The 23,784-nt window shown below is 32.7% G+C and overlaps 4 protein-coding genes and 1 long non-coding RNA gene across 11 annotated transcripts; 3 read left to right on the forward strand and 2 right to left on the reverse strand.

Moving 5' to 3' along the window:
- Positions 1-7: 7 nt before the first annotated feature.
- On the forward strand, positions 8-5,776 carry LOC117155915 (protein zwilch homolog). 3 transcript variants are annotated; one of them, XM_033332411.2, is made up of 12 exons: positions 8-473; positions 546-597; positions 660-795; positions 876-1,110; positions 1,180-1,341; positions 1,407-1,580; positions 1,664-1,868; positions 1,946-2,025; positions 2,130-2,368; positions 2,800-3,024; positions 3,171-3,283; positions 3,360-5,776. In XM_033332411.2, the coding sequence occupies exons 1-12, from the start codon at positions 345-347 to the stop codon at positions 3,428-3,430; spliced, it is 1,821 nt and encodes a 606-aa protein (XP_033188302.1). In that variant the 5' UTR covers positions 8-344; the 3' UTR covers positions 3,431-5,776. The 3 variants fall into 3 exon arrangements, with proteins under 3 accessions (XP_033188302.1, XP_076476804.1, XP_076476805.1); XM_076620689.1 differs by having other exon boundaries at positions 3,171-5,776; XM_076620690.1 differs by lacking the exon at positions 3,360-5,776 and having other exon boundaries at positions 2,921-3,024.
- On the reverse strand, positions 3,513-7,901 carry CenG1A (Centaurin gamma 1A). Its single transcript, XM_033332408.2, has 13 exons — positions 7,360-7,901; positions 6,993-7,225; positions 6,704-6,845; positions 6,460-6,591; positions 6,104-6,261; positions 5,892-6,037; positions 5,622-5,820; positions 5,447-5,549; positions 5,137-5,364; positions 4,940-5,057; positions 4,528-4,740; positions 4,303-4,447; positions 3,513-4,215 (listed from the first exon to the last, which is right to left on the reverse strand). The coding sequence occupies exons 1-13, from the start codon at positions 7,523-7,525 to the stop codon at positions 4,039-4,041; spliced, it is 2,160 nt and encodes a 719-aa protein (XP_033188299.2). The 5' UTR covers positions 7,526-7,901; the 3' UTR covers positions 3,513-4,038.
- A 370-nt stretch (positions 7,902-8,271) lies between these two features.
- Positions 8,272-13,644, forward strand: nompB (intraflagellar transport protein 88-like protein nompB). Of its 3 annotated transcripts, none has more exons than XM_076620688.1 (15): positions 8,272-8,557; positions 8,639-8,689; positions 8,758-8,933; positions 9,015-9,210; positions 9,287-9,504; positions 9,605-9,836; positions 10,115-10,272; positions 10,347-10,533; positions 10,605-10,791; positions 10,855-11,002; positions 11,072-11,183; positions 11,257-11,623; positions 11,687-11,881; positions 12,244-12,358; positions 13,033-13,644. In XM_076620688.1, the coding sequence occupies exons 1-15, from the start codon at positions 8,423-8,425 to the stop codon at positions 13,085-13,087; spliced, it is 2,532 nt and encodes an 843-aa protein (XP_076476803.1). In that variant the 5' UTR covers positions 8,272-8,422; the 3' UTR covers positions 13,088-13,644. The 3 variants fall into 3 exon arrangements, with proteins under 3 accessions (XP_076476803.1, XP_076476801.1, XP_076476802.1); XM_076620686.1 differs by having other exon boundaries at positions 13,418-13,644; XM_076620687.1 differs by having other exon boundaries at positions 11,257-11,617; positions 13,418-13,644.
- Positions 8,791-13,052, reverse strand: LOC117155920 (uncharacterized). The gene is made up of 3 exons (XR_004463995.2): positions 12,627-13,052; positions 11,677-12,344; positions 8,791-8,908 (listed from the first exon to the last, which is right to left on the reverse strand). It is a non-coding gene; the product is annotated as an uncharacterized LOC117155920 (long non-coding RNA).
- On the forward strand, positions 13,506-23,058 carry LOC117155916 (hexokinase type 2). Of its 3 annotated transcripts, none has more exons than XM_076620696.1 (10): positions 13,506-13,644; positions 17,495-17,598; positions 19,800-19,953; positions 20,179-20,397; positions 20,763-21,082; positions 21,161-21,273; positions 21,360-21,518; positions 21,602-21,741; positions 21,814-21,947; positions 22,022-23,058. In XM_076620696.1, exons 2-10 carry the CDS (start codon positions 17,515-17,517, stop codon positions 22,109-22,111), a joined length of 1,413 nt encoding a protein of 470 aa, XP_076476811.1. In that variant the 5' UTR covers positions 13,506-13,644; positions 17,495-17,514; the 3' UTR covers positions 22,112-23,058. The 3 variants fall into 3 exon arrangements, with proteins under 3 accessions (XP_076476811.1, XP_076476813.1, XP_076476812.1); XM_076620698.1 differs by lacking the exon at positions 13,506-13,644 and adding an exon at positions 16,174-16,308; XM_076620697.1 differs by lacking the exon at positions 13,506-13,644 and adding an exon at positions 16,996-17,299.
- The last annotated feature ends 726 nt before the right edge of the window (positions 23,059-23,784 follow it).

The raw sequence follows: 23,784 nt of genomic DNA on the forward strand, positions 1-23,784 counted from the left end.
CCGTTCCAAAATCAGCTAAACATTATCTTTCGATATATCATATGTGTTATACATATTTTTCTCAAGTGCATTATGTTCTGAATAATAATTATATTTATAATAGATAGACATCACATATTTAAAATTATTCGAATATCAAGTTTTACAAATTGAAATTTGGGATTTTTGGTATCCAATGTACAATAACACATAGAAATATAGCTTAAATGATATTAAATCATGATGTCTTCTTGGACACAATATTTCAAACGTTTAAAATTGCAATTCAAATATTTTTGCAACGATTTTATAAAATAAAGTTGAATAAACTGTAGTTTAAGTCTGAATTACAAATAATTATCACAATGTTTGAACTTGAATTATTGCGAAAAAAGTTAGATCCTCTTGTAAAAGTAGATAAAATTTGTTTGTCATATGTAAATCGTATTTTTCCCGAGTTCAAAGATATGCCGTATTTTATTCTGTATAAAGAAGTATGTTGCATAATTGTTACCATTTTAGAAAAAGGATTATTTTAGTAAATATATTCTCTGTTATTTTATCAGGCTTCTGAATCTATTAATAATCATTCAGAATGTACCGATATTGATGAAACACGTAAGTTTTTTATACAATAAAATTTTTTTATTCGTGTTATAGAAGCTACTTGATTATTTTAGAATTTGACCTTACTGGATCGCCTTTGAAGTATTCATTTGGAGGAGAAGATGATTTTGAGGATAGCACAATTTTGATAAAGCAAAATTGGTATAAAGAGGAAGAAAAATACCTACCACTAAGTAGAACAGAAGCATGGTAAACTTATAAGAATTGCATAAAAGATATTTCTTGTGGTAAATATAATAAGTAACAGTAACAGCATGATTTTATTTTAGTATTGCATTGAATATATGCATTGAATTTATAAATGATTCTTTTCCACCAATATTTGCACTTTGCGATGGTAAGGATCATAAGAAAAGCAGGTTGTTAGGTGCAACAATCGAAGGAGAATGGTTTACCACCATAGAAGCTTGTTTTGATGGTATTGAAACTTTTGAAACTGTTAAAAACTCTTCTTCTAAAATGTTTCAGAATCATTTGGAGCTATCAGATGCATCTAAACAAGATGTTAGTATTATCGTCCTTTTTAATAATCTATACATAATATTTATAGCATAATTTTATTCATGTATGTAGATTGCTGTCTCTGCATTCAGTACTTTTGATTTATTTGGAACAAAAGAGGAAATGATTGACAAACATAATAATATAAAAAGTAATTTCGAAGGGAGTCTAAGTGTAGAAATACATACTTGTAGTTTATCATGTACACCTACAAGAACATCCAAAAATAATTTGGTAACATTAATTAATTATAATGAATTGAACATATTTCTTCTTTAATTAGTTCATGTTTTATTTAGATTGTTCAAGTTACTACAAATTCAAATAATACTCCTTTAAAAGAATTATGGAAACAATTATTATTGTTAAATCAATATTTGTGTATGATAGAAGGTCATACAAAGAATATAGATTCTCATTATAATTCAATTCCCTTGGAATTTCCACATAATTTTATAAATCCATATGAAGAGGTATCCAAAAATTGTTGTATCTGAGATATTTATGTACCATTTCAAAGATTTAATAATGTCATTTTGATGATTATTTAAAATAGGAGCATGATAATATATTGAGCAATTTAAATCTTTTGTTAAATGGAGATTACAGCTTTAGACATTCTAATGATATTGAGAAATACAAAATTAATTTTTCAAATGAAGAAAATTTAGAAAATGATACAAAAATTCATCAATATATTCAGAGTCTTCCATTTAGACACAATTTGGATTTTACAGACTTTTTATGGGAACTATTAATAAGTGAGTATATGTTATCTTTGTAGTAATGTAAAAGTAAATTTGTACCTGTGTATTTAAAATAATATTAATGCTTACAGAGAATTCAAGTTACTTTGAAATGATAAAATGCATTCATATAGTGCTTGATAAAATTCTAGTGAATGATTGTTTGCCACAGGTAACATTAATATTTAAAAAGAAAATTAATTTTATTTTTTGTATTAAATATGATCAAGAAAGGTGTTTGTAATTATGAAATTGATATATATATATATATATTAGGTTAATTATACAAATTCAACAAGGTTTGCGAAGATTATTACCAATCCACATCAGGAGAAAGTAATTTCACATTTATTATCAGGTAGTTTACCATTAGAATATGTTATAGACATGGGCTTTGAAAAGCTGTGCAGAGATTATATAAGTATTTTAGCAAATGCAAGATTCGGTGAATTGCATGATATTCAACAAAAATTAAAAAAGATATCTTGTAATGAGTTTACAATTGATACTTATAGGTATGTATAATGAAATTATTTATATTGCATTACATTATATATATTACAATATGTTTTCTCAGAAACCGTAGCAGATATTGACGAATACTTTTTTTTTAAATTACACGAGGACTGATTATTTGAGGAGCAATAGATTTTTCTGATACAACTGTTAAGGTTGCTAGGGAGATAAGGAGAACTCCCTTTATTTTTTAAAAGTGGCATGCCATATTAATATTTGTCCATTTACATACCTCCTATGAAACTAAATAGCATTTACTTGAAGGATTTTGCATTATTCTGCATAATTAAAGAGTTATGACAGAAAAAATCCTCCTGTACCATTGAAATCAAAAAAAGGAATTAGTCAATATCTGTTAAGGTTTCCGAGAAAACAGCTTGAACACTTTATGTAGTCGACCAACACAAATATGTGTTGTATGTGTTTTTAGAAAAAGATTATTATATTTGGTACAAATTCACATATGCTTGGAATTTATATTACTAATACAAGATAATTTAGAATGTTCAAATGATGATTTAAGAATTTTATTTGGTTGTGTATTCAAACAGTATGTCAGTGAAAAATCGCCAATACAAAGTTGCGATTTACATCAAAACAAAATTTATACTTTAAAAACTCCCCTTCCCATCTCAGCAGTGCATCATTTACATGAGTAAGTTTAGTAATAATTTAGTAAATTATATCGTTTTCATATAACGAATTTAATATATATTTATATTAATATAATAATACACATTACAAATTTAAATTTATATAAATATAAATTTCATATAAATATATATTATATGTTGCTTCCAGAATTCCAAGTGTGAGAAGAATTTCACTTTCATCTCAGTCTAAATTGAGAAAACTAAAGACAATTAAATACTGTAGTCAGTTACCGATTTTTCCAACAAGTATATATCCATTAGGTAAAATTCTTATAAATAATATAATATTTAAGATAATACTTACATGCATGAAATTGTTCCTAACATTTTTTTTTAGACGATTCAAGTACAATAGGTGAAGGATATTATGTGCTCAAAACAATGTTTTCATCTAATAAAATTAAATAAAATAATGATTTCAACATACTTTGACAAAATAAAACAAGCAAGATTCAGAACTTTATTTGGTCAGGTATTAAAAGTAATCCGATTATATTGCGAGGTAATTATATGTTTAATTTATAATTAATAAAATAAAAGTTATAAAAGCATTTTTCAAATACATTAAATGTATTCAGTGTATAAATATAACTAGATTTATGAGTGTTTGTACTCTCAGTCATTGATAATGTACACTCCAATTTACTATTAGACAATACTTTCACTGACCTAAACCTTGTTAAATATATATATATTTATATATATAGTATGAATTATACTTTTAATTCAAACTACTCTTCAATGTACAAATATATATGCAAAGTATGTTATATTCGTTAAAATATCTGGTCAAATTTTTTATGAACTTTATAGCCATCATTAAAAAGATATATACTGTTACATACAATGTAAGTCCTCTATATTATAGAAATAGACCGTTTTATGCTTTGAATCCATTTAACATACTTTGGTTGTCTTTATGAGTATCAGTACTATTAATGATAAAAATTATATCAACTCTAAGCCATTAATTAAAGCATGACCTTCCATGCAATAAGTACATAACATAAACAATTTTAATACTGAGAAGTTTCTACATCATCTACTCCAGAAATACTAGCTTGTTCAAGTACTTCAAGAAGCTTCTGCATTTCCATAGAATCCGATGAATTGTCAAGCGTTCTTTCGAGTGCTCGTACATATGACATACACGTACGCCCTTCGTGGTCTAAGTTTTGTGGATTTGCTTTATGCTGTAATTATTCAACAATATACAAGTACTTATATGATTTTTATAACATATGTATATATACTTTAATCGGTCAAGAGTAAATACACACCCATATTAGAAGTTGTGCCATAGCTAAATTTCCTGTAGCACAAGCCAAATGCAAAGGCGTTCTTAAATCTTCCATACTGACAGGCATATTGATATCTTCATAACTACATCTGGCTAAGCATAATGTAAATGCTCTCATATCACCCCTACATTACATTTAATACAACAAATCATCCAACAATAATTTATAACAATACAACTCATCCGAAAGTCTAAAAATATTTACCGGCAAACCGAATCAATAAGCAGTTTCCCTAAAGAAATGTTCGGATTAATCGGTGGTAAAAAGAGTTTGTCGTCATATTTCCATCTGATCCATTGTTCCTTCTCTTCTCTAGGAGAATCTGAATTTGGTTTCTGTTTCCCATTTAGACAATATTCCCAAACATTATTTGCTATATCATTACCAAGGGCTAACATTACACTTAACTGACCTGCGCTAAAATTAATGTCAAGGCTATTTTATGCTGTATATACATGCATAGCTCACATGCAATACTAATAATATACACTTATATAATTATATGTTCAAGAACAAATCATTTATTAATAAAATCATTATTTTGCTAAAATTATTATATTCATTATTACACAGATCGAAAAATTGAAACGATAAAATAAGTAGCTATCGCACTTACGACCAATCATCCAAGTCTAAGGATCTAACTTTTGATATGTGTGAACCTAAATTTCTGTGTATTCCTGAGCATTCAATGCACATTAATACACCTAAGTTTAAACTAGCCCAGTCCGGATCTAAAATACGATTATAAATTGAATATAAGGAATAAAATCAAAAAGACTTCTCTAATAAATTTAGAAGTGAACTACTTACTAGGTACACCACAATCTACACAAGCATCATTTCCTGATACTTTGTTCTTTATACAATGCATTTTGAAAGCATCAGTTTCGTTTTTTTTATCACCATCGCTATTTTGTAAACTCGATAATATCTGTTGTTCTATAGCAGAAATCCAACTATCTCTGTCTTCAGAATTATTTGCTTCAAAATGCCATGTCTTATTTTCTAGTGAAATGATAGAAAATTCAAAACTATCTTCTGTAAATTAAGATACACATAAAATGAAATCAATTTGTTTACAATATAAAATGTAGGAGCATTCAAATAAATATTTAAGCACCTTGAGCATTGGATGATTTAGAACCTTTAGGCGTTTTTCCAGGCACTTTTACAGTCACATATTGTAATAATATTTCTTTACCATTAGTATCATTCATATAATCCTGGAAACATATGTAAATCTCTTAAACATAATGCACAATGTTTATAAAAATATTAAATTACGATACAATTACATGTAAGCTGGAATGATAAGTTAAACGACCATCTTCCAATAATGTAACATATTTCTTTTTCCATTCTTTTAAAGATTTACTACTGCGTTTAAATAAGTATCCTTGTTTAACAGGTATTTCCCTACCAACGCCCATCTCACCCATGTTATATTTTTCCTTTTTTGATGGAGTAAATATATTAGACTTTCTTCTAAATTTCCTATATCATAAAACTTGAGTAAAAAATTTTTTTTCTGTAATTAAAAAAATTATATATTACAAAAATTAAACCTGATAGTGGTTGGTGTTAATATTGAGGATCTAAAATCTCCATGTTGATTCTGTGCATTATGAAAATTGTCACCCATTATTCCAGAATCATTTTGGGTAGAACTATGATGAAATGATCTACTAGAATCTTCATCTTTATCAGATACCTGGACAAATATAAATTGTTACACAAATTTTTTAATTCAATACATTGAAAGAAGAGAATAACTCACGTTTAATTTTGACGAATTTGTTGCTTCCATTTCTTTGGTCAGAAGTTGTGTATTTTTGGCAATCATTGGAACAGAATACTTTGTTTCATTGTCTATTGCTTGTTGTCCATTACATCGATAATGTTTTGCAGATATATGTTGTATAATTTTTTGACACACTGTAATATTCAGAATACTCTCAAAATATTTATCAAAGTCACTACAGTATAATAGTAATGATGTAAGAAAGATACAATAAAAATGAATGATATTTATACATGCTGTGAATTTAGTACAAACAAACTATTACATTATAAACTATTCTGTAATGAAACTAAATTTGCATGCAACATTGGGAATTGTTCTAAACTATTTACCATCTTGAAATACCCTTTCAACATTCAAACCATAAATAGCACATGTTTCATAATAAGGACACCTCAAGTCACATGCCAATTTTCGTGGTCTAACATCCTTTATAACCCGGGGATTAGAATCATTAATTGAATCTAAATAATGTAATAAACATGATTTAATACAAAATACATTAGTGTACATTGTAATGTGTAAGAAATTCATGTAACAAGAAATATTTTTATAATTATTAAATGTAAGTATTACCTTGAACTCCTACTAGTATTTTTGGTACTTCTGACATATTTCGAAATGAACACATTCTATTATAAAAACTGCAAACTATTGAGAAACTTTCCTCACTCTCTAAACTAAATACAAGTAATAAAGCATCTATCCAAGCAGAAAACTGAAATAAGTGATGCCTGTGTTAAATGTTATTAAGTAAAGAATATTATCACAATAATATGCATAATATGTTTTTTAACATATGTATACATAAATACACATATGTACATCTATATGATAATTATATATATAATATATTGTTGTATACTTGTGACTCTGGTACACCACCCTCATCTCTAATTAGCAAGAGATAACTCTGATCATTGATAAAGACTTCCTTTTTAAAGCGACCACCTTCTGGAGATTCTTCATGCATAAATGAACCAGTTAAATATCTATGAACTAAAGCAGATTTCCCTGAGTCAGATGAACCAATAATTCCTAAATGTAATTCTGGAACATCTCTAGCCAATGTCCACTCATGACTATTGACAAATGAATCTATTAACAAAAGATTTTAATTCATAGTAATTAAAAAAAATAATAACTTGCTTATTGTTATATAAAAAATATATTTATAAATATTAAAATAAAAAATATATATATATTACTTTTTTTCGCAATAAGTATCATACCTTCAATTGCAACAACATGTTCGCGGATTTGTTTTGCAATGTGTGTATCAGATATCAGATCTATTAAATCATAAATAGCGTAAATTGATGGATGAACACTTTCGAAACGTTGTATTTCTTGTCTAATTGCAAGGGAATGATCGTGCGCACTTTGCTCAGTTGTCATTTTCTTAAAATTTCTTAAAATTACTTTTCGAAATCACATTACTGATACAGCCTCGAACTGTATTGTATTCGAGTCAACGATTAAAATATTTCCACATGATTTCAAGAATTGAAACTTATCTGTTATCATGTAACACATGTCAAATTTGGCTATTTATCAACATTATTGGATGAACAAAACAGGTTATTTGGCACTCTGCATAAAGCAACCCCACCTTTTTGGGAAACAAATACAGAACGTACTGTCAAATTGCCAAGATAAAGTTATTAGATTTAATACTTGTAAATCAACTATATTGCAAGACTTGGCTTCTTTTATAAAAAATGTTATACGCTGTTAAAATATTCTTTTTACGTAAAGCTTATATGAAACTTCATTACGTTCATGGTTTTATAGATCTGTCGTCCAAAAAGTGTATGAAGGCCTACATTGCCAACCAATAAATGTTAGGTACCGTTGCAGAATGCAATTGAATGTAATTACAGTGCAGTCTATTTTTATTTACAAGAAAAACCGTACAACCTGATATCTATCAATGATCATTGTTATTAAAAGTCATGTTTACTCAATTAATTACAATAAAACTATAATCTATAATAATATAAGAGCAACCTAAATCTATTGACATTTCCAACATAGATGTAACTAGATAAGGTTTGTTTGTACTGCAGCGCATGAATCAGGCATGAATCAATTATAGCGTCTCTTATGACACTTATTGTTCCTTTTTCAAAGTACTTTTTATAAAGAAAAAATGATAAAAATGATCAAAATATTAATTGTATTGTGAGAATTAATAAATCTATTCAACTATTTTGCCTAAAATACACTTTCATAAATTTGCTTTGTAGAAGAGTAAAATACGATTAAAAAATATAATTTACAAAAATATTCACAATGTCTAATGTACAAATTGATGATGATATTTATGATGGATATAATGATTATCCATCAATATATAGTATCAAAGATCTTGAACAAGATGAATTAATTCAAGAGACACTGCATACAAGTTATGCAAAAAGACCAATTGTAAGTGATAATGAATACATGTACAATAAAACAGAATAGTTGGACTGAATAATAAAATATTTTGACTTTTTAATTATGCAGTTTACACCAAAAGTACCAGGAAGTGCTATGCGTTTGGGTACTTCAACTGGGGTAAATGAATATATTATCTTGTATTGTATTTCATAATATTATTTTAATATGCAATTTAATATTTGTAGTTTCACAGAAGTGGTACTGGTATACCAGTGCGTCCTAATACTAGTGGACTAAGGCCAATGACTGCAGTCAGAGGAGCTGGTTATACTAGTAGTAATCGTCAACCATTTGATCCATTGAATATGAATAGTTCTACCAGAGGGCCTGCACCACCTTTAGAAAGTGGAAAGGAAGACACGTAAGATCATAGTGATTGATAATAAAATAAAATTAAATTGTATTAAGTTTTTGAAGAGCAGTATTTTAATACTTTATAAAGGCCCGAAGAAAAAATAAAAGTGGCTGAAAGAAAAATTATGGAACTAATAGAAAGTTCAGTACAAGCATCATATGAAAACAATACAAGAGTTGCTTTAGAGAGAGCCAAAGAAGCTTCTTCGAGGGAAAGAGCTCTTATTAGACTACAAGAACAAGCTGGGCTTAGTGACAATCATAATGTAGATTTAACATTTGCTGTAAGAATTAAATTTTGTCTTTGAAATATGTTTTACCAAAAATATTGAAGACTGTTAATGTTTTATCATTTTTCAGGTCATTTTTAATTTGGCAACTCAATATACTAACAATAATATGTTTACTGAAGCTATAGCAACTTACCAAGCTATAACAAGAAATAGGATGTTCAGCAATAGTGCCAGATTAAAAGTGAATATGGGAAATATATATGTCAAAATGGGACAATTGTCTCAAGCAATTAAAATGTACAGAATGGCATTTGATCAAGCTCCAGCAGCTCATAAAGATTTAAGGTAATGAGATGATTGAGAGTTATTATAAGAACTTGTTGGGCTATTAATATTAAATTTTTATGTCTGCCATTTTTATATTAACTTACTAAATAATTCGCAGAATAAAAATAATGCATAACATTGGAATGTTATTTGTACAAATGGGTCGTTTGGAAGAAGCAGCTAATAGTTTTGAATGGGTCATGAAAGAAAGAGCTGAATTTAAAGCAGGCTTGCATGCTGTTTTATGCCATTTTGCATTATCTCATAGGGATAAAATGAAAAGGTCATTTTTAGAGTTATTAGAGGTTCAACTTAACATAGATCAGGAGGACAGATATAATATAAGTACAGTGAGTTGGGCACGTTTATAAATATCACTATGCAAAGTGTTTTTCTGAGCATTGCCCACACTCAATAGCTATATAAGTATTTAGTCTTGTGCTTTAAATCATATTGGGAAACACATTTTTGAAAAATGATTATGATTTTATGCACTAATGTTTTTATGTAGCAATCTTAAGTTTATTGATAATATTGTACCCACTAAGCACAATGTAAATATATTGCTAGTTCCCAATAAAATATTTGTTCTAGTTCTATTTTAAAATTTTTGCATTTTATTTTGTAGGATGATGCTGCTTTTAACATATTGAATGAAATTTTAAAAAATGATGATTTGTCTAAGTTAGAGAAAGAGTTAAAATTGGAAGCAGAGAAAACTATTCTTTGTGCTGCAAAACTCATTGCACCTGTAATTGAAGATACACTCACAGCTGGTTTTGCTTGGTAAGATTAAAATACTACTTAAATTAAACACTGCTAAATTTTTTGTGTATTAATTACAATCAAATTTTTTATAGGTGTGTGGATACTATAAAGTCTTCAACTTATGGACCATTAGCTGCCGATTTGGAAATAAGTAAAGCTATGGTATTTTTACATAATCGAGAAACGCAATTGGCTATTGATACCTTAAAAATGTTTGAAAATCGTGAAAGTAAAGCTAATAGTTCCGCTGCGACAATGCTTTCATTTATTTACTTTCTTGTAAGAAATGATATTTGTTTTCGTTGATTATGAATAAAATATCGATAAAATAATTTTTATATCACTTTCAGCAAGGAGATTACGAACAAGCGGAAAGATGCGGAGAAATTGCTCGAAATGCGGACAGTTACAATGCAGCAGCTTATGTTAATTTATCAGCTTGTGCAATCAGAAAGGGTGAATTAAATATTGCTAGAGAACTTCTCTTATGCTCATTAGATACGGATGCTAGTCACGTGCAAGCTCTTTATAATTTAGGTAATTATTACTACTAACGTGGAAGTATAAATATCAAATATTTTATGAAATCTCATTTAATAGGGTTAGTATATAAAAAGCAAAATATGTACGAAGAAGCATTGGAATGTTTTTGGAAAGTTCGTAACATTGTTAGACATGATCCACAAACAGTATATCAAATTGGTCAATTATATCAACTTATGAACGATACAGACCAAGCAACAGAATGGTATTATGATTTTATATGCATCTTGAAATTGATTTTAATTTGAGTAATTAATATTTGAATTTATATTAGGTACAATCAATTACTTGGTATAATACCATGTGATCCTGGAGTTTTGCAAAAAGTGGGTGAAATGTATGATACTGGTGGAGATAAACAACAAGCCTATCAATTTTATAGCGATGTAAACTTTTTTACTGTACACATATTTTATTTCATTCTACTATATTTTATTATTAAAGTTTATATCTGTCCAGTCTTATAGATTTTTTCCCGCCAATTTTGAGGTAATCGATTGGCTTGGATCATATTTCGTATCGATGCAACTTGCCGAGAAAGCGCTAGTTTATTTTAAGAAAGCAGTAGAACTTGCTCCTGATGAGCCAAGATGGCGATTACTTGTCGCTGCATGTTTAAGACGAATTGGTCAATTTCACAAAGCTGTTTTGGAGTATCAAGATATTCATAATAAGTTTCCTGAGAATATTGAATGCTTGAAATTTTTGGTTCGTTTATGTAGTGATCTCGGCTTAAAAGAAGCACAATTATATGCAACAGAATTAAAACGCGCCGAGAAAGCGAAAGAATTGAAGGATAGACAAGGATCAGCAAGACCAGGTACAGGTAGTGTATATCTTTGACTGTATGAAACATGGTATTATTACTATATTTAATACCTATATATAGGCTCAAGAAGGAGTAATAGTGGGACATCATCACGAACTGGTTCTGGAATGAGCGTATTATCAGACCACAGGTCAAGTCCCACATTTAATAGAAGAGAAAATCAAGGTTTAAGTAGCGCTGGTATCACGCGACCTAATCGAGTTTCTGCAACTGAAAATATTACGGACGTGGCAAACGATGTCACTGATCAAACAGGTACGCACTCTTTTACGTTGAAATCGTTACAAAAAAATAATAAATTTTATGATCGGTATAATTTGCAAAATAGTAGATATACGAATGCTTAGTACAGTTATCAAAGTGTCGGGAATACGTAGCTTTATTTGAAATGAACATTAACAAGGATGATTTACCGACGATAGTTGGACTACGCTAATGGATTGAATAGATGATAGATGAGTCTAGCTATTTTGAACAGCCTATTTTTGATCCTTGTATACAATAATGAATCCCAAACTTGTACGGCATCCTATTGTTTATTATCGACCATTTAAACAATTTAAAAGGAAATACTACACAAAGAGGTGTTACAAGTGCATGTAAAGTATTTTCTGTAGGTACTCCTTATGTTGATCTCATTGGCCCGTTACCTGTTCGTCCTATGACGTCTGCCGGAAAAAGAGATGATGATTTTGGTGATGAAGAACTCGGGGATGATCTGTTACCGGAATAGTATGAATTTGTTATATTTATCATTTTTATATTTTATCTTATTATTTTTATAAACGTAATGCTAGTTAAAAGTACAAAGCAAAGTATCTCACGTGTTTTAATTTTATGGCAACGAATAAATGAAAATAGAGACATAAGTTTATATATCTTTTTCACTTGAGTTAATCTCGTTTGGTATCAGTCATTAAGCTTACATGAAAAACCTCACGTGCGCGTTTATCTACTTCATCAATGTCGTAAAGTTTAACTTCAGAAATGGAGTTATTACCGTTCCTTTGCACGTTCTCATCAGGTTTTCAAAGTCAAGTCTGAATATACTGAAGTCTTAATATCGTGGTTTTATTAATTATCATTTCGAAGTGCAAGTTGCTTGTCTATAGAATGGTACTGCACATTACGAAACCACGAGGGTCGAGCAATTGTAACGATCTAAATTTAAACACACTGACCACTTTAATCAAACTCCATTCAGCCTATGTAGCTTAGGAGACGGATGTTATTTTATTGTAGCTATGTTCAAACTCCATTCAACCGACATAATGCGAACCTGTAAGGGCATTGGGAACGTGCTGTTCTAAACTTCTATACCTTTATCACATTTACGTTAAATAAATTCCTATTGTTATGTATAGTAGTTATATATATATATATATATATATATATATTTTACGTAGTCTCGATTCCTCTCATCTTTTACCGAGTTCATCACGAGACTATGGAAGGAATTGAGAATCGATGGATCTACCGAAAAGTTTGTGGGAAAAAGGCGAGAGGTATCAGTTGCGCGACGCTGGAGAAATCTTTACGTTTATGCGCGTGTTACATGGTTTTGTATCGCGAGTACAATATCACGTGGTCTCAATGCGTGCGATATCCTAGAACGCGTGTGTGTATCCGCATTCACGCGATACATCAGAGAGACTGTCACGAGTTAAGACTGTCTGTGCACGAAAAGAGACAAGCGTAGGACAGATGTAGTGGTCGCGTGTATGAAACGCGTAAGCGCGTGTATGGGCACGAAGGCGCGCGCACGCAATACGCGCCGATATGGTTTTAAAGTTCGAGCAGTGGGGAAAGCGACGATCTGGAGGCTCGACTAGTTGCTACTCTGAGGCGGAGTACATTTCACGGTATCCCACCCACGTGCTTGTACGTGTGAGTGAGCTCTGTCACGTCTCGAGAAGCTTACAGTCACTGACCGGTAACTGGAGCCAGCGAAGGATAGAAAAGGATCAAGAAGCTGGAGCAATCGCGCGAGTCGACAGTCATACGTAGAAAGTATTAGGGTGAGTTTGTATTTCGTTTTCCTAGAACGGAGCGCACGCGCTAGTCAACACCATCAGGCTCGTTGATCCTTGACAACAGGAGTATGTTTGATTTGTTCAAACGGCGTCAATGTCATCGTAATATCATGTATTGCTTCCGAGTCCTGGATTAACGCAGACTTATTATTTCTCTAACCGGTTTCAAACGTTGATGTCGTTGTCGCGGCATGAGAAATTCAATGTGAAGGCATCTATTTCTAGTGTTTACTTTGTTGACGAGACCACGTGGGTCCTTGAAATGTTACACTGCAGGTGTTGTCATCGTACTTTAACGTATTCCTATGATTTTACTCGAGTACAGTTTTAACTTTACGCTCGTCGAACTGTTCAAATGTTTCAAATGAATTCAAACGTTATCATCGTCACATCTCGTACATATTCACGCTGCATTTTTTTTGCACTTTATTAGACTTTGTCATTGACGATTCATGTATTATGTTGCGGGTATTACAGTTTGTCAAACATCGACTATTTCTGATAAATATCTTATCTTCTGGTCCGATCGTTATCGATGAAACTAATTTTGTAAAATACAATGTGTCGAGAGACATACGAGCTTATCGCATGATTTTTAATACCTTTTGAAATTAAAGTCATGTACTCTATCTTCGCCGTGATATTCTGAATGTATTATATATATCTAAATAGTCGTCACTGTCACATTTTCCTTGGCGCATAAACGCGACCAATCAACACGAAATATTGACAGCTATTTAAGCAACACGTGTTTATGAACGTGTTTCGGACTTAGTGATTTCACCAATAGCTAAAATGCATCTAAAAATAACGCGTCGATGGCGTAAACCATAAGATATTATCACGAATTTGTCGTCTAATTGGAAAATTTTAATACATTAATTATTTCATCTATTACTTGTGTATTACTACGATACGGTATCGCTACAATAGATAACGACTTTTTCTTCTTTAATAGCAGACAAACAATTTCGAGGTTTAGATTCGTCGCCAGGTACTTTGCTTAAGTTTTTGGAAAAAGAAAGAGAACAAGAAATCCAATATTTCGAAACGTAAAACGAGCCGCTGCATTATCAAGGGAATTCTATTCGATTAAGATTTATTCGAGACCTTGGTGATAATGGTCCCGTAATTCACGGAAGCTCTATAATTCAAGCGGTAAAGATCATACATAATAACTGGGCATGCTCTTAACGAAAGGGCAGTCTGTTATCGTGAATGTAAAGTGCGTTTCGTCAAAAGCTGCTCATGAGTTCAATTTTACAACAAGTTGATTGAATAAACACTGCGCTCAACGTACGTTTTGCACGCTGTTCGTACGTCGAACTCTCTTGTCATTCTATTTACGTCATATTCGTTAATCTGATAAATCGAACGTGGTAACGATAAATTAACGATAAATTAACGATAAACGAAAAAAAAGGTACAGTGGAGATCTTTAATCGCGATAGGTGAAGAACTGCTTAACGGAGTTCGTGTTTCTCAATGGGACTATCATTCGCAGAAGAAGGTGCTGTGACGATTGACATGGTCCCTGTGACGAGTGTGCGTATTGCACTATGGATTAGAATCATCACGTCAAGTCAAGTGGCTAAATTATCCTGGTTGATGCTTTGCACCTTCCAATTGATTTTAATGGAGCTTCGTTCAGAAGCGACTTTGCTGTCTCGAAGAACGTTCTGGTGACATTTCACGATTTCTTCTCCCATTAGTAATCGACCGTGAAAAATCTATCGTGAATTGACCAACTTAAATGATCATCGATCAAATTAACCGACTCGTCAGACAGAGATCGTTGCGGTTCGAAGCTAAGAACACAGTAATCGAGCTTGCTTCTATACGGTTACAGCGCGGATTCTAACGTTTAGGTACAATTTACGACGAGTACATAGCAATTCTATCGTTCGTACTTTATAAGTACGTTTTTTCTTGCGTCTCTTTTCTTTTTACTTGTGGACTGTTGATTCGGAAGTTAGTCAGCGTCTTTTCTTTCATTTCATTCTTTTGCGTTCAATTTCTTCTTATCTGCCCATAAATAATTGCAAATTAATTAACATTAACAAAGGAAATATCAGGGAGAAGTCGTGGAGGGGAAGTAACTAAGAAACGGGTAAAGAGATAATAAAAGAAATATGTATGTCATTGATATGGGAGGAACACGACATGTAGCTCGAACAATCTTGCTCACCGAACAGGTTCTTCAACTTTTATGCCCTTAATATCGACGTCAAAACTGGAATTTATCTTCTTTTTTAATGCACCGAACGCTTTATTTCTCGAGAGATGAATATTCTCCATTTCATTTCAGTATTTAAACAACTCGATAACGGAGCAGATAATATTTTAAAATTCAATTAAGTTTTTAAGTTTGCTGAACTACTCGATCGATTCAAATGGTCAGTTTATGCATAAGACTGCATGCACTTGTAATATGTAAGTTCGCGCAAGCGCGACGCGTGTATTCTGATTCTCGCATACGCGTGTGTTTATTGTGTACCGACGACATGCATCTACAGAGACATCTAACACACAAGAAGTTCGGATAAAGAATCGCGTCCGTAAATTGCGGCGAGTGATTCTGTACGTTGTACTTCTTTCGCATCGAATTTGAAGAATGTCGCAACCTCGACAGGGTGTGATTAGTGAACGGTGAATTTCTTTTCCTTGATGGATCTCCTTTAAATTTTGTGATCAGTATTATCACTTGTTTGCCACTGTTGCAATATATTTACGAGTTCACATGATTGACTCCTCATTATCATTAAGGTTTTCTATTTGGTCGATAAGACTGTCTGTATGAGCAATATATTTTAGCCAATGTATCATGGCTATCGCGAAATTGTCAGAAGGAATGTTCGTACGAGTTACATTAAGCAACCGTATATTTTCTTTTTATCAATTAGTGACGAGATAATGGTACGACGATTGATGACCTGTAGAGCAAAGAGTGCCTGTCTGGTAATGATATCGGTCAAGCAATTATGTCTTCCTATAAGTTTTAGATAAAATGGTCTTTTCCTTCCCATTGTGTTCGATGTAGTTGCAGGTGCACGATATATGATTGTTTGTTAAATTCTCTTCAGGCTTGCCAAATAGATGAATCGCCGTTTTCACATCCAAAAAACTTATGCTGTGCCTCATTTATTTGGCTTGTAGAATTATCATTATATCCGGTATTAATTAATTTAAGCAATGTAATCGAACGGTGTAGAATTAATCGTTATTTTGCGTCATAGTTAATAGCGGATTAGTGCAAAGGAAATGCTAAACGTAACGTCTGATTGCTGTTTCTTGAGAACGCGATGTTATAATTCACGTGACTCGATTACGGTGTTATCAAATGTTATAAAACATCATGGACTTTCAACTTTTCGTTTAACAGCAACTCTCTCGTGTTATCATCTAGCCGAAAGTCAAGGAAAAGAGTGGAAGTAGGGAAAATAAATAAGCGTAATAGTAAACGAAGTGATCTCTTTAACTCGACATCAGAAAGTCTCTCGTGCTCGTGAAGAACCACGCGACAATTCGTTTCGTCGCGCACACCTACCTTGTCAGCCGTCACGGAAAATTCATTCACGTTGTAGCATCGCCTCTCTCATTCAAGAAGCTTCTATCTAAAGATAACGTTTGTGACAGTCAGGTGAGCGCGGGATATGTGCTTTTTACTTTTATTTTTTTTCTAATCGCTCTATTGTCACTGATCTCCTAAAGTTTGTTGTACATTAGACCAAAGATTGTACCAGAACTCTTATTATGCGTTGTTCGTTCTTTTCGTGTTTCACTAGTCAAGTTCCATAAATATTCTATATTGGCTGATGAATTTCTTATTTTCCAGATAAATAAAAGCTTGCAAACATGGTCGTCCCTACGGAACATGCTCTTAACGAGGCGATACAAGTAGCGCCGTTGGTACTTTCGGACGATGTAAAGAGACATAAAGTGAGTAGATATAATGCGTTTGCATTTTACGCTCCACGTTGTTATTTAGAAGATTTTTTGTCTGTCTTGAACTTTTATCTTTTGGACTTACACGAATCAGAGGAAACTCGTAGTTCTGTCGTAATCGAGCGGGTGCTCGATAAGGATGTCATTGAAAGAAACAAGACGAAGTTATGAAAATCATGGATTCAAACATCCATCATACTTACTGCTTACGAATGTTATTTGATCGCGCCCTGCTATTTCAAGAATTTGTCGAGCGATACGTCATCGGATCGCTAAAAAACATCCGTGCTCCGACGTTGTATCTATGTATTTATATGTTTTTTTCCCAGCTAGTCTATACGCTTCTTGCATAATTGATCGATATCTGACCGATCAATGTCAACTAGATTGAATCATTTCCGATGTAAGAAATGGCGAACACCGAGTCCTTAACCTTACGACATTCTCGTTAAGAGTTTACTGGCACCGATCGATCCTGCACACATACTTTCACTTTTGTTCCCGTCGATCTCTGTAGCAATGGCCACTAAGAGTAATTTATTCCGTCTGGTATATGCACTTTTCTTGAACGTGTATGATTACTTACGTAACCGTTTGTCGTTTATATAGAAACCGTTTAATTCGTGACAATATGCGTGCTGTGTCTTAACGAGAATTCAAGGGAATTTTTCTTCTGCGAAGCAAATATCTTGTAGCTCGGTAATCAAGGAATTCAGCGCAAAATGTGCAATTACCGATATACGAGGTGATTAATATTTTTCTATAAGATACTACAATTAAGATGGTTTAAACTGAATTCGACCAGTTATCATTCGTTTAGCCTCAAACCAGTCGTAAGTCATTTACTTATCATGAGTTGGGGCATAGGGTTATCATAGGGAATTTTTACTACAAAGAGTTCAAGATTTTCAAATAAGTTATCGACGAAGATACGTTGCTTCATGCTATGATAAAACGGATAGAACGAGAATAATTAATAGTTCTATTGATCCGCTGTAGCAATCGGTTGGAAATCAAAAAATAACAAAGCTTTCATGTTTTCTTTAATTGAATAGAATTTCGTAACAATCGACAATGCAAACGTTCGTGTGGGCTCGTACGATAAATGTTTTCATAGAGAATGTTACGCAACTGGAAACAAGTTACCCACACGCTCTTTTTGTATTTGATTAAAGTAGACCCAGCAATGTCATGGTTAATTTCTGTTTATTCTTATTTCTCCATGACTTGAGTTTCTTCCTTGATCTTTTTCGAATCGATATAAAGCGGATAAGCGTCACGAGAACAAGACATGGTAATAATTTCATCTACCGCTATCACTGTATATCGCGTTGACAATTCTATCCATGAAACAAGCAATAAATTTCTTTCCACTTAAACTGTCATGTCGCTTAATACCTTTTGTCTCGTGCATTACCGGAGATTGTTTACGTACGAATATAGAACAGTACGCGGATATATTTTCTTTCCTAGCGACGAGCTCGTAATTTCCACAACAAGATGGCATTGACAATTGATCAAGACATTTTCTTGTCTTTCACTCGTCGGTTTATTATCGATTTTCAGAATTTGTACGTTCTGCCTTGGTAGTGATGTTTGCGTGAATGCAACCAGTTTGCCTTTGAGGAAGTGAAATATTAGTATTATCCTGGTTATGAGAAGTCTGCTTTCGATATTCTATTTGCATACGTATGTTGAACTCCGAAATAGAAAATAATCGAGATGAGGTATTAAAAATTTGTAGATTTGATCCGCGTACAATGTACAGGCGAAAATACCCAACGGAGATATACAATGTACAAATAGCGTTCATTTGTTGCGATAGCACTACATTTCTTACATAAACTCGAACGTAAAGACTATTTTATCGCATGTGTTAAGTATCCTATTGTTCGATTAGAACTTCCGTCAAGTAGCAAATGCTCTATTGTCGCAAAATTTAACCACTTTATCATCGCGATTTGCCATCTGATTAGTATGAACGTAAATTCTACCTCTGGCGTGTCTATTAGAATCCCATTATAGATCACGTAACAGAGAGCAAGGTAAATACGAAAATTCCTCATAATCTTTATCAAAGGATTATTAAGATTTATAACTCGCGGAAAATTTCCCGACGATATTGTCCCGATCAAACAATTTCAATTACTATCACACGGATCATATAACGATGGCTTAAAGGATTTTATTTATAGATCGAAACACGTCTGGCACAGCTACGGTTTTCGGCTGCCACTGTAAGGAAGATCCAGGATGTTTTTGTGTCGGAAATGAATAAAGGAATTCACCAGCAGCCGTCGTCACTGCAGATGGAGAATACCTATGTCCCGGAACTACTCGATGGCACAGGTTCCTATAATTCAAATCTTTGATAAGATTTTTCCCCAATTTGATAAGTATTATTTTCCGCTATGTGATCGGCAGGAATTTTATGCGATTATACCATAGTTATTACGATATCTGGTGTATATATGTTGTAATCTAATAATACGAGCGGAACAATTGTAGCTTCTAACTTTGTTAGTTTTGTCTAGTTAATCACAATGTTGAAAGATCAATGCAAAATATTTTCAGAGGAGGGCTTGTATTTGGCGCTGGATCTTGGAGGCACGAATTTCCGAGTGCTTCTTTTAGAATTGCTTCATGGTACACCTATACGCGAAGAAGTGAAGAAATATCACATTAGCTCTGATTTGAGAGTAGGCTCGGGGATTCGTCTGTTTGATTACCTAGCAGAATGCGTCAGTGATTTCGTCATTTCACAGGGTCTTCAGGATGTAGAGCTTCCTCTTGGTAAATTGGAATCAATATACATCACGTTTGAGACATCGGGAGAATCACGTGTGTGGTTTTTAATTGCTCTGTCTGTGGTCCGTAGTTTCTCAGAAATAACTTTTTGTAATTCCAGGATAATTGCAATTGTTTCGAGTTCGAGCAAAAATTCTATCTGAGAGTGTCAATCTTGAATGTTTTCAAGCACTTCTTGCTATCAGCTCTTAAGTATTGTGTCTTACATTGATTTTACGAATCTAAGTGGGTGATACTTGTTGTCGATTAGATTATCCTGATCTCATACGTGATCAATAATTCTCCAAACGGGATGATTAATATACAACATGAATATATGCATCGAGTATACATTTGAGTATACATTTCAGGATTTACGTTCTCCTTCCCGATAATTCAACATTCGTTGGATATTGGAGTACTGGTGACTTGGACTAAAACCTTCAATTGTCCCGACGTTGTTAACGAAGATGCCGTGAAATTGCTTCACGAAGCTTTGGATCGTCGAGGAGACACTAAAGTGAAAGTCGTGGCGATTCTGAACGACACTACAGGAACATTGGTGCAAGGATCAACGTTGGATCATAATACTGCAATTGGACTTATACTAGGCACCGGTAGCAATGCCTGTTATCTTGAACGAGCTGACAGAGTCGAACATTGGGAAACTGAGAGACACGGAGAACGCGAAGTACTTTTTTTAGATATTTTGTTTCGATATAGGGCAAACATCTGTCCTTGAATATTAAGTTGCTCATGGTTATTGCAGGTTATTATCGACATTGAATGGGGTGCATTTGGAGATAATGGTGTGCTGGACTTCATTAAAACAGATTACGATCGTGAAAATGATGCGAATTCGCTTATTGTAAATTCATTTACGTGAGTATCAATTCCCTTGAAAAATGTGGAACATAAAAGCTCTACTTCTGGTAAATTTACTACACTACGATTTTTTAAATTATCAGATTCGAGAAGTATATTAGTGGAAAATACTTAGGCGAGATTGTGCGGGTAGTGCTCGCAAAGTTGACCAAAGAAGGCCTTCTATTTATAGGGGATCACACGCCCGGATCCCTTTTAGTCCCAGGCAATCTCACAAGCGATTTAGTATCTGATATCGAACAGTATGTTGTTTTCAATTAAAAAACTTTATAGCATATCTTTATTCTATAAATTTCCAATACTATACGTAAATATTAAAATGTAGAGATTCTGTGGACGGCGATGATTGCAGTACGAGGAACATTTTAATGAAGTTTGGTATCGATCCGGACGAAGAGGACGTGAAAATAGTACAATACGTTTGCGAAGTGGTATCTAATCGTGCAGCTCTTCTCGTTTCGATATGTAAGTTGAAGTATGTAATAGAACTAGTAGTACTAAATAATATTACTTTGTTAACCAAATTTATTTCTTTAGGCCTAGCAGTCTTGTTAAAACGAATCGATAAGAAGAGCGTCACAATTGCTGTAGATGGATCTCTTTACAAACATCATCCTAGACTAGAGACATGGATAAAACGATACATTCCACTGTTAGCTCCTGAACATAAAGTATGCTTTCATATAATATTTTTTATTGTTTTATTTTGGTCCACGAAATTAATTGATTAATCGTGTATATATAGTTCGAGATGATCCATGCCGAGGACGGAAGCGGAAAGGGTGCTGCATTGATTGCTGCAATCGCACAAAGACTTCAGAAAAGATTAGATTAGTACTAGCTAAAAGTTTCAAGTTCGCTGGCGTATAAGTTTTTTGTTAGTGGCGTAAGTAATTTGCATCGGATCTCTAGTTAAACAAATTGTTCAGAGTATAGAATAATTTTAACAATCATGTACAGTCACATTCCCTATGTTAATATTGTCACCATTCACGTTTCTGATCTTCCACGTTCAAAGGTCTTATATATATTTTTGTTATACCTTTGAAGCGATAGTATATACAAATTATTGTACTGTTGTAATAGAAAGCATTCTGTTGTTACTCACTTTGTATCACAGAGTGATATTCGGAGGAAGAAGTTAGATTTATGCATTGTATATTTTTATCAGAAAAACATTTAGAAGGCACGTTACTCATAAAAGGAATGTAACGCCGTTTTATCACGCGTCATCGAATGTTTGTGTACTTCGCTTAGAATTTACATTTTACAGCGTTTATGGGAACTACATATCTTCCTGAATACTTATGTTTAAATACTTTATTTTTCTTACATTGTTCAAAATATTCGTGACGTTATTTGTTATTTGTTATTAATTGGGTTTCGTTTTATCATTGTTACGTAAGGTTAGTTCGATCTTACTTGTTGAAGATTTTTCTCGCAATTTAAAAAATGAAAATACGTGGTATGTGTGAGGTGTAATTGTGTACCGTGAAGAAAATGGTACACTCACGATTGATATTGCGAATATTTCTTGAGTATTGTGAGCAGTTTGTACTCCCATCTTAAGAATATGAGACAATTGTGATATGAACCACTGAACAAAGGTATTGGAACAAAGTGATAGGAGAGTTAAGTACAAAATAAGAAAAAAATCGCGTAAACATTCTAGAACACAAATGTTTGTATAAAATGTTATATCTTGTAAATGATTGCGGGAACGTCCGGTTTTTTGTACTAGCGGAACGAGATTGTTATAATAAATCCATAAATGAAAATCGAGCAATTGTACAGTTACTCTACCTCATTATAATTCTTCAGTTTTAAAAAGATATGGAACTTTGTACCTTTGAACCCTTGAACGTCAGGTATAAGTTTTAGAACAGTACTGGAAGTCAGTGCTGTGCTATATTGTAGCAGTTAACGATCAACGATTACAATTATTGATGACTACAATTATAAGTGGCTGATTATCAGTCACAATTAATGATTAGAGTTTACTTCATTCGAAGTACAGTTGGAATTACCGATCAGGATAAGTACATAATTATCAATTGCGACTCTTGAAGATTAAAAATTAATCAATCAATCGAATGAAATATTTTAATTGATCGTTATTCAACACCGTGGGAAGTGCTCGATTAAAACAGCAATACAAAAAGTAAACGAAGTTCTACGGTCACTAATCCACCCTTAGTTAAATAATTAATTAAATCATTAATAGATACATTGGTTATTGCTCGACTTGCTGTAACTTAGTCTATTGATCTTGTTGCTAGGTGATCTGAGCGCGGTTCTTTCAAACGCATCAATGTCTAATGGCAGCGTCATCAGATGGAGGCACGTACGCGGTCGTCAAAAAGTGACAGCTCGAACTGTCAGCGGTATGCATACCGCCGCGTTTCTGCTGCAAATAAGCACTTTATAACTGATCGAAACGAGGGCTAAACCTTATCATCGAGCCTTCCGCTGTTTTAAAAGTCGAAACGGTTCACGAAAGAAGGATTA

This window comes from Bombus vancouverensis, chromosome 8, assembly GCF_051014615.1.
Source record: "Bombus vancouverensis nearcticus chromosome 8, iyBomVanc1_principal, whole genome shotgun sequence".
Classification (NCBI taxonomy): Eukaryota; Metazoa; Arthropoda; class Insecta; order Hymenoptera; family Apidae; genus Bombus; species Bombus vancouverensis.

Coding starts and splice junctions, on each gene's coding strand:
- LOC117155915 (XM_076620689.1), top strand. CDS start 345: ATGTTTGAACTTGAATTATTGCGAAAAAAGTTAGATCCTCTTGTAAAA. Junction 474..545: donor ATTTTATTCTGTATAAAGAA/GTATGTTGCATA, acceptor TTATTTTATCAG/GCTTCTGAATCTATTAATAA. Junction 1,342..1,406: donor GAACATCCAAAAATAATTTG/GTAACATTAATT, acceptor TGTTTTATTTAG/ATTGTTCAAGTTACTACAAA.
- nompB (XM_076620686.1), top strand. CDS start 8,423: ATGTCTAATGTACAAATTGATGATGATATTTATGATGGATATAATGAT. Junction 9,505..9,604: donor GCAGCTCATAAAGATTTAAG/GTAATGAGATGA, acceptor AATAATTCGCAG/AATAAAAATAATGCATAACA. Junction 9,837..10,114: donor ACAGATATAATATAAGTACA/GTGAGTTGGGCA, acceptor TTTATTTTGTAG/GATGATGCTGCTTTTAACAT.
- LOC117155916 (XM_076620696.1), top strand. CDS start 17,515: ATGGTCGTCCCTACGGAACATGCTCTTAACGAGGCGATACAAGTAGCG. Junction 19,954..20,178: donor GGAACTACTCGATGGCACAG/GTTCCTATAATT, acceptor AAATATTTTCAG/AGGAGGGCTTGTATTTGGCG. Junction 21,083..21,160: donor AGAGACACGGAGAACGCGAA/GTACTTTTTTTA, acceptor TGGTTATTGCAG/GTTATTATCGACATTGAATG.
- CenG1A (XM_033332408.2), bottom strand. CDS start 7,525: ATGACAACTGAGCAAAGTGCGCACGATCATTCCCTTGCAATTAGACAA. Junction 5,550..5,621: donor CTTATCATTCCAGCTTACAT/GTAATTGTATCG, acceptor ATATGTTTCCAG/GATTATATGAATGATACTAA. Junction 5,058..5,136: donor TGTAGATTGTGGTGTACCTA/GTAAGTAGTTCA, acceptor ATCGTATTTTAG/ATCCGGACTGGGCTAGTTTA.